A 10,417-nucleotide genomic window follows, 5' to 3' on the forward strand; every position below is an offset into this window, starting at 1 on the left:
TACAGAACAGCAAAGCTCCAGGACATTCAAGCAACACCCACAAAATGCTGAAGGAATTCAGCAGGCCAGGCAGCATCTATGTCAACGTTTCGGGCCAAGACCCTTCATCAGATATGATAATTTGAATGCCAAACTGTTCAAAACTGAACCAAAAGTTGCGGCACCCATCCTTCAAACACTGTTTATTATAATCTGGGAATGAGGACAAGTACTCAAGAACTAGACAAAGTGAGTTATTGTTAGGATCCCCAAGAAAGGAGCACCAAATGATTGCAAAAAGCAATGTGGCTTCAAACTTTTGCCCATCAAGATTCTCACCAAAATCATTGTCCGACAAATTACTGATACTGTTAATATGTGCTGAGGAAGAAGCAAGTTGGCTTCAGGAGACAGTACTGACTAGATCTTCACACTGCACAACATCATAGAGTAGTGCACAGACTGGTGATATTGTTTAAACTTGTGATTGACTGGGTTATGAGGCAAACAACATTAGAAGACCTTGGCTTTGGGATGATCTCACACTACAATTACTAACACCAGCACATGCAAGAGAAAACTCAGTGACTGTGTACAGGTTGGACTCAGAGTCAGCCAAAGAAAGACCGAGACCATGACTCTCAATGTAAAGTCTCCTCCTCCCGTCAAGGCACATGGGATCAACTTACCCAGCACCGGCAGGTTCACCTATTGATCTTCAGATCAATAGCAACATAAGGGGATCAACCAAGTACAGTGTGAACACCATGGTGAAGCTGTACCAGAGCTGTGTTCTGTCCTCACTCTTGTACAGGTCAGAATGCTAGCGTATGACAGAGATCGATCTTGCCAAGTTGTCGTCATTCCACACTACAAGCCTCTGGAAGTTCCTCAGTATTTTCTGTCCAAGAAAAATCTCCAACAATGCCCTACTCCTCTTTACTGTCAGCAAGAGAACATGGCCACAGTCATCATGAGGAAACATTGGACATGGATTGGAAATGGGATATGAAGAGAGGCCACATCATCAAGACAGCACTTTATTGAACCCCTGAAGGACAGAGGAAAAACAGGACACTTGGTTCTTTTCTGTAAAGGCAAAAATGGGGATCCTGAACCACTCCTGGGGCACAATAGAGAAGATAAACAAGGACAGACAGACAGAGATGGAGGACTTCCATGCCACTGTAAATCCAAGTGGCGTAGTGGGCAGCAAGAAACATGAAAAATGCCAGATGACTGAAGGACAACAGATTCAAGAAGGCCACAAGGATAAATCAAGTAATTACAGGCCTGTGAGTCTAATTTCAGTCATTGTAAAGTTATTGGGAAAAATATCTGAGAACCAGGATTACTCTGCACTTGGAAAAGTGAGAATCAAAGACATCCAATATGGATTTTTTTAATCCTGTTTGTCTACTGTGAATAAATTTTTCAGAGGTAACAATATGCTTTGATGAGGACTTCAATAAAGGCTTGGACAAGGTCCAACATGGGAAACAAATCCAAAAGGTTAGAGCCCATTGGATCCAAAACAAGTTGGAAAGCTGGATCCAGTATTGGCTTAGTTACAGGAGACAAGAGATTAATAGTAGAGGATTGCTTATGTGATTGGAAGCCTGTGACCAATGATGTACCAAAGGAAATGGTACGATAGTAGTTTATTCTACAATCTTATTGTTCTACTTCAATGCACTGTAATGATCTGATCTGCATGAACAGTAAGCAAGAAAAGCTTCACTCCTTCTTGGTACATCTGACAATAACAAGGATGAAGGGACAATTTCGAATGAGGTTGGAGGCACTATTAGATGCACAGCAGTTCTGGCAGGGACTGCAAGACATTACTCCCTTCAAAGCAAAACCCAATAGTATGAATGGTAGCGATGCTTCGCTACCAAATGAACTCAACGCCTTCTAAGCATGCTTTGAAAGGGAGAACACAACTACAGCTGTGAAGATCACTGCTGCACCTGATGACCCTGAGATCTCTGTCACAGAGGCCGATAGACTGTCTTTAAAGAGAGTAAACCCTCGCAAGGCAGAAGGTCCCGATGGAGTACCTGGTATGGCTTTGAAAACCTGTGCCAGCCAACTAGCAGGAGTATTCAAGGTCATTTTCAACCTCTCACTGCTACAGGCAGAAATTCCCACTTGCTTTAAAAAGGCAACAATTATACCAGTGCCAAAGAAGAATAATGTGGGCTGCCTTAACAACTATCGCCCGGTAGCACTCACATCAACAGTGATGAAATGCTTTGAGATGCTGGTTATGACTAGACTGAACTCTTGCCTCAGCAAGGACCTGGACCCATTGCAATTTGCCTATCATCACAATAGGTCAACAGCAGACGCAATCTCCATGGCTCTTCACACAGCTTTAGACCACCTAGACAAAACAAACACCTATGTCAGGATGCTGTTCATCGACTATAGCTCAGCATTTAATACCATCATTCCTATAATCCTGATGCAGATGTTGCAGATCCTGGGCCTCTGTACCTCCCTTTGTAATTGGATCCTTGACTTCCTTACCGGAAGACCACAGTCTGGATAGATTGGTGATAACATATCCTCTTCACTGACAATCAACACTGGGGTGTGTGCTTCGCCCACTGCTCTACTCTCTGTATACACATGACTCTGTGGCTAGGCATAGCTCAAACACCATCTACAGATTTGCTGATGATACAATCATTGTTGGTAGCATCTCAGGTGGTGACAAGAGGGTGTACAGGAGTGAGATATGCCAACTAGTGGAATGGTGCCGCATCAACGGCCTGGTACTCAATCTCAGTAAGACAAAAGAGCTGATTGTGGACTTCAGGAAGGGCAAGACGAAGCAGCACATACCAAACCTCATAGAGGGATCAGAAGTGGAGAGAGTGAGCAGCTTCAAGTTCCTGAGTGTCAAGATCTCTGAGGATCTAACCAGGTCCCAGCATATTGATGTAGTCATAAAGAAGGCAAAACAGCTTCTATACTTTATTAGGAGTCTGAAGCAATTTGGCATGTCAACAAATATGCTCAAAAACTTCTATAGTTGCACCATGGAGAGCATTCTGACAAGTTGTAACACTGTCTTTTATGGAGGGGCTACTGCACAGGACCGAAAGAAGCTGCAGAGGGTTGTAAATCTAGTCTGCTCCATCTTGGGTACTAGCCTACAGAGTATCCAGGACGTCTTTAGGAAGTGGTATCTCAGAAAGGCAGCGTCCATTATTAAAGACCTCCAGCACCCAGGATGTGCATTTTCCTCACTGTAACCATCAGGTAGGAGATACAGAAGCCTGAAGGCACACACACTCAGCAATTCAGGAACAGCTTCTTCCCCTCTGCCATCCGATTCCTAAATGGACATTGAACCCTTAGACACAATGTCACTTTCTTAATATACAGTATTTCTGTTTTTGCACATTTTTAAAATAATCTATTTAATATACATAATTGATTTACTTGTTTATGTTTTATTTTATTTGTTATTATATTTTTTTTCTCTCTCTCTGCTAGATAATGTATTACATTGGACTGCTGCTGCTAAGTCAACAAATTTCATGTCTCATGCCAGTGATAATAAACCTGATTCTGATTCTGAATGTAAGGAAAGTGGGGTAGCACTCTTAATTAAAGATGAGATCAGGGTGATAGTGAGAAATGATAAAAGATCTAAGGATCAGAATGCTGAATCCATCTGGGTAGAGATTAGGATTAGTAAAGGGAAACAAATCACTAGTGGGAGCTGTCTGTCAGTCACCAAATAATAACATTACAGTGGCACAGGCAAAGAACAGAGTAATATCTGAGGCATGTAACAATGGAACAGCAGTTATCATGGGGGAGCTTAACTTGCACATAGATTGGGTGAATCAAGTTAGTTGAAACAGTCTTGGCAAGGACTTCATGGAATGCATCCATGATGGCTTTCTTGAGCAGCACATTACTGAGCCTGCAAGGGAACATGCTATCTTAGATCTCGCCCTGTGCAATGAGACAGGTAAAATTAGTGATCTTGTAGTTAGGGATCCTCTTGGAAAGAGTGATCACAGTATGATCCAGTTTCTCATACAAATGGAGGGTGCAATAGTTCAATCTAAAACCAGCACATTATGTCTAAAGAGTGTATGAGGGAGGATTTAGCTGGAGTAGACTGGAAACACAGGCTATATGGTGGAATGGTTGAAGAACAGTGGAAGACTTTCAAAGAGATTTTTCACAGTGTTCAACAAAATCATATTCCGGTTAAAAGCAAGGACAGTAAGGGTGGGGAGAGCCAGCCTTGAATAGCTAAGGAAATAAAAGAAGGCATCAAACTAAAAGGTTATATATGGTTATATAGTTAAAAGCTTAGGGAAGATTGGGAAAAACTTTATAAAGCAATAAAGAACCACTAAGCAAGCAATAAAAAAGGGAAGCTAGATTATGAAAATAAACTAGCACAAAATATAAAAACTGATAATAAAAGTTTTTATAATTATATAAAGTGAAAAAAGGTGGCTAAAGCGAACATAGGTCCCTGGGAGGACGAGAAGGGGGAATTCATATTGGGTAATGAGGAAATGCCAGAGGCTTGGAATCACTATTTTGCTTTGGTCTTCACGGTGGAGGACATGTCTAACATGCCAAAGAGAGATGTTATGTATGTAATGGGAGGTGAGAACCACGATACAATAGCAATCCTGTGGGACTGAAGACAGACAAGTCCCCTGGTCTTGATGGAATGCATCCCAGGGTACTGAAAGAAATGGCAGAAGTTTTAGTAGAGACTTGGTGATAATATTTTGACAAAATTCTCTGGACTCTAGGCAGGTCTCAGCTGATTAGAAGAGGGCAAATGTCACACAACTGTTCAAAAAGGGTGTAGGCAAAGGGTCTCCTTACTTGAGGAAGGACATAGTAACTTTGGTGGCAGTGCAGAAGAGGTTAATCAGGTTGATTCCAGAGATGAGGGGGTTGGACTCTGAGGAGAGATTGAGTCGCCTGGGACAGTACTCGCTGGAATTCAGAAGAATGCGAGGAGATCTTATAGAGGCAGGAAAGTTATTTCCACTGGTAGGTGAGACTAGAACTGGGGGACATAGCCTCAAGATTCAGGGAAGTAGATTTAGGATGCCAATGAGGAGAAACTGCTTTTCCCAGAGAGTGGTGAATCTGTGGAATTCTCTGCCCAATGAGGCTACCTCAGTAAATATGTAAGACAAGATTGGTTAGATTTTTGCAAAGTAGGGGAATTAAAGGTTCCCTTATAAATGGAATTTATATAAACAGGTACATGGACATTGTGGGCCAAAGTGCTTGCCACAATTATGCATGACTCTTTATTTAAGCGGAATTATTAAGCAGAATGATTCATATAAAATATACCCTGCAGAGGAACTTTTATATTCCAACCCAGTGTCCAACTTAATCTTCAAATGTGTTAAACAATAAGTTAAATCCTGAAATAAATCAATTTGTTAAAGTATGTTTATTTAGATGTTAAAAATGTAAATGTTTCAATTGTGTTATCTTTGAAACACAAGAAAGTGAGAAAATGAAAGGAAAAAGAATGAGAGAAAATGAGAAAATCAATCACAAGAACAGATAATTGTACAAAAATCTGACAGATCAATGAGGGTCCTTCCATTCCACATGTTGACAGATATCAAAAACCCAGTTGAGAGACAGACCCATCATTTCATTGCTAAAGCCACAATTCACATGCCAATTCAACTAAAAGCCAAGACCAATTCTCAGATCTACAAATGCTCCAACTCATCACCATGCAAATGTGGTTATTATTAACTAATTTATTTATTAACTAAGTTAATTTTATCAACTAAGAGTTGAGGCCTATCCTTTCCTGGCAATGCATTATACAGCAAGAACAACTATATACAATCATATAGAGTATCTTTTACTATGGATATTTGCATTTATAAAGTAACTTTCACACACAAAAAAATGTACAAGGCACCTCACAGAAAAGTTACAAAACATGTAACAAATGGAATAAGAAATCCATTCAAAGCTCAAACACTGAGCTGGGATTTAAAGACCACTTTAAAAAGAAAACAAATTGGAACAAATTGCAGAACCTTGACTCCAGACATAGATGCCAACTATTACCCACAATCATACTCTAAAAACATTCTAATTTGGCAAGAGAACAGACAGCTTAATAAAAAATTGAAGATCCAAGTTCTAACTCTCGAACACTTGATTTGAACCACCCTTGCCTAGGTTGTCAGATACCCCTTCAGCCCAACTTTACAAAATTTATAAGACTCCTGGTTAGTAACAGGACAAAAGGCACAACCTCCCATCTCCCTTATTAACACTACTCTTTCAGTCAATCCATTTTGTCTGGGATGCCTGTCACTATTTGAACTAAGAAGGAACACTCACCACATCAACAATCTTTTTGACAACAAGTTAAATTTTCTATCTCATATCTAATCCAGCACAAGACAATCTACCTCCACTTTCATAACATCTACCACTTCACCTGCCAAAGCTGATAATACTCTGCCTCGCTTTTGTCATTTCCATACTTGACTACTCTGATATTATCTTGGCCAGCTACCCTACCTTCCAAATTATCAGCTCACCTTCTAGAATAAGGCATATTCTATTACAAAGTTCCACACAATCATTGTCTATCTTTGCTGATCTATATTAGCTCATAGTATTAACTATTAACCTTTATGATCCCACAAAGTTTCATTCTTGCCACTGTTCTCTCACTGCCCAGGTACTGACGTTGCACGTCCATTATGGCTTCAGTGCAATGGTCCTTTGCTTAGAAAAACATGTAAACACGTAACACCTGGCTCAAAGACAGTCTTTATCCTGTGGTTATAAGACTATTCAATGGTTCCCTAGTATAGTAAGATGGATGCTTGACCCACAGTCTACCTCAATGTGACCTTCCACCTTATTAACTCCATGCATTGCACTCTCTGTAACTATAACACTTTATGAGAACAATAAAGTGGTGGGAGGGGAGAGCTAATTGAATATTGAAAGCCTAGATAGAGTAGACATGGAGAGGATGTTTCTTATAGACAAAAGAGTACAGCCTCAGAATACAAGGATGCACCTTTAGAACAGAGGTGAGGAGGAATTTCTTGAGCCAGAGGGTGGTGAATCTGTGGAATTCACTGCTACATATGGCTATGGAGGCCAAATCACAGGGTATATTTAGAAGCAGAGGTTGATAAGATTCTTGATTAGTAAGGACATCAAAGGTTATGGAGAGAAGGCAGAAAAATGGGGTTGAGATGGAAAGTAAATCAGCCATGATCAAATGATGGAGCAGACTCAATGGACTGAATGGCTGAATTCTGCTCCTGTGTTTCATGATCTCATTCTGCACTCTGTTATTGTTTTACCTTGTGCTAACTCAATGCACTGTCATAATGAAATGATCTGTATGGACAATATGCAAGACAAGTTTTTCACTGTAACCTAATGCATGTGACAGTAATAAACCAATTTACCATTTTACCAATTTAATTTACCAATTTGCTGAGCAAAAATGGCAGTCATACAACTTAATTTTAATTCTCCTCCTTTATTTCTTATTTCCTCCAGTCAACACCAAACTAAACATACAAGTAGTTGTCATTTGTCTAAGCTGAAACAGAACACTTCCATTTAATTTACGTAAAATTATCAAGAATTTTCAATCAAGAGATATTAGTGTATATGACCAAACAATGTGAAAAGTAAAGTCCCTTATGAAAACTGCAAAATAGCACAGCTGTCATTGCAATGGTAATAAAATAAAGACTTTTTTTTACCCATTGAGATAACTTGTAATGGTCACATCCACCTTCTCCTTGTGCCCGCTGACTAGTTGATTTTGCTCTGGACAAATCATGCACTGAAATCAAATAATTGCAAATAAGATTGTGTACAATCCTCACAAAAGAGTTGCAAACCTTAAATTTAATTTTAAAAATCCACAAAATCCAGATACAAGGAATAAGCTTTCAAAAATATTCACACATTTGAAGTTTCTTCTTTAGTCCAAGATAAAATTAAAGCAAACCTAAAAAAACCACATACTATTGTTTCATTAGAATCCAAATAGTGTATTAAAAAGGGTCCAATTAACAGTAAAAGACCATATCTCAAAGAATGCTTTCTAATGTATTAATTCCTATAACAGCAGTATGTTACAACTTTTCTTTTTGTAGTGCAAAAGCTCATCTTAAAGTTGAATAGAATATCAAAGAATAGACAGAGGTTGGCTGTGTTTCAGAGAATCCCAGGGAAAGAGATAAGAAGTTGGTGCCATGGAAAAGATTTGATGCTGGGGAGCCAATACAATACTTTCAGTCTTTATAGTCTTTGCCTGGTGAGGATATCTGCTCATCTAATCTGAAAATGTATCATTAATGGTGGAGCCAGATGGCAATGCGATAGACCTGGATGATAATACAAAAAAAGTGCACATGGAAACAGTAGTTGCACTTTCAGGTTAGCTGCAGGCGACCACTAGAAGCTAGGAAGAATTGATAATTGGTTTAGTATTGTCACGTACATCAAGATACAGTGCAAAGCTTTTGTTTGTATGCCACTTAAAGCAGCTCACTCTGTAAGTACACTGAGGTAGATCAGAAGGAAATTAAGAGAATGTAGGATATGATCAAGGATTTCTCCTTGTATGACACCAGTAATGCCGCACGGATGAGAAGTGAAACCAAAGTTCAAAGTCCACCATTTTTTTGTTCCTCATTTCTATCTCTCCAGCATCATTTTTCAGCAGTCTGATATCTAATCTCACCTCTCTTTTACTCTTTATATATTTGTAAAAACTTTCGATATCCTCTTTTATATTATTGGCTAGCTTATCTTTGTATTTCATCTTTTCTCTCCTTTTGGCTTTTTTTAATTGTAGAGCAGGAAATAAAATAATTATGGTGAAGAGGTAATAACAATAAAATTTTTAAAAGATTACAGGTTATGTACATATGCAGATTATCAATAAAAATTTTAAAAAGAATTTTATTCACAATGATTACATCATAACTACCAAGATTGTTCTAGACACCACACCTTAACATTTTAAAATCTGAAACGGATCTGTTTCACAATATTGAAGGATATGGAGCAACAACATAGAGTTACATTTCAATGACAAAGATTAGCATACACATTGTAGGTTGAAAACCCTGTTCCTGATTATAGTGTTTTATATAAGACAGATCAATGGTGTCAAGATGAAGAATGGCTCTTCAATAGCATGACAGTCCCTCAAGTCTGAGGCTACAGGATTAATCCTTACAAGCTTGTTCCCTACTTCCACCATGTCATCTTCAAAATTGGAGTAAATGTGTTTGCTTTTTAGTAGATATATATTGATCTTTGCCTTATCCTATTGAGGACTTTAGAAATAAGTATTTTTAGTGAAGTGATAACCCCAAAGGTTGGGGAATTTATCAGCAAATATCCAATCAGTAACTTATTGCTTCAGGTATGTTTATGAATACCTTTAACTTCAATTTTGCCACACTGCAAAACTTGAAAACTCCGATATGACAATGCTGAATACAAGTTACAAAGTAACTACACTTGTATAATGACTATTGCCCATCATGGAAATCAATCACTGGATGCCGTTCTATGTTTTAACATTTTACCAAATTATCCAAGCTAACACATTAAGTGAAGAATTGTTGTTAACCTTGAGAAAATCCACTTCCTCCTTCTGATACATCCACACCTGGTGCTAAAAGTTCAAAGCATGCTTTATTTTCTGGTAGAGCTGGTGGGATGTAAACAGAGTCCTCCGCATGCTGTGGAGAAGTAACTCGGCACAACTTTTTTGCCGAAGTTTGGCCTCCGCTCACAGTCCGAAGAGGGAAGGTGCGATCTTCTTCAAATACCTTTGCCATTTGCCCTCGTCAGCATCCAGTTCCTTTGGCTGTGGATGTGCTCTATGGGATCATAGGTAAAAATCGCTCTAACCCGCCGGGTCCCGCGTCCCAGCGATTTCTTCCCGCTCCTCAGCGTTACACGACGGCAGTCTCAAAATGAGTGCTTTGTACCCAGCTGACTGTTAAATGCGTCGGGAGGCAAGTTTTCCCTCAATTACAGCAACCCACCAAGAGCTTCGTGAAGTTGCTGTGACCATCCCGTCCCCGTTGCCCGGTGAATAGCACTCTCTGCCCAAAGCGGGGGTTTTCTCTGCGGTTCGGACAGCAGCACCTTCCCCCCCCCCCCCTCCTCCTCACTATTAGGTCCCTGTTCTTTCTCTGCAGCTCGGACAGCCGCCTCAATGTGAAGTCCCGGCGGCCAAAGGCCAGACGTTTCTGCCCGCTGTCGCTGTCGGACTGCAGACCAAGCCGAACATTCAAAAGAAGGCTCACGCCGCATCCGGGTCTTGAACCTGACGTAAAGTTACTCCGTGACTCAAAAGCGACTTTCCATCGCCCACCAGTTATTGCATGTT

At 39.8% G+C, this 10,417-nt stretch overlaps 1 protein-coding gene across 1 annotated transcript in view; it reads right to left on the minus strand.

Moving 5' to 3' along the window:
• Window positions 1-10,320, minus strand: part of kiaa0586 (KIAA0586 ortholog) — a 524,067-nt gene extending 513,747 nt beyond the window's left edge. The window contains exons 1-2 of the mRNA XM_059957145.1: window positions 9,650-10,320; window positions 7,761-7,843 (exon numbers count right to left, since the gene is read on the minus strand). Coding sequence (XP_059813128.1) covers window positions 7,761-7,843; window positions 9,650-9,860 — 294 coding nt within the window. The 5' untranslated portion in view covers window positions 9,861-10,320. The remainder of the gene's footprint in view (window positions 1-7,760; window positions 7,844-9,649) is intronic.
• Between the last annotated feature and the right edge of the window lie 97 nt (window positions 10,321-10,417).

Source organism: Hypanus sabinus, chromosome 2, assembly GCF_030144855.1.
Source record: "Hypanus sabinus isolate sHypSab1 chromosome 2, sHypSab1.hap1, whole genome shotgun sequence".
Lineage (NCBI taxonomy): Eukaryota > Metazoa > Chordata > Chondrichthyes > Myliobatiformes > Dasyatidae > Hypanus > Hypanus sabinus.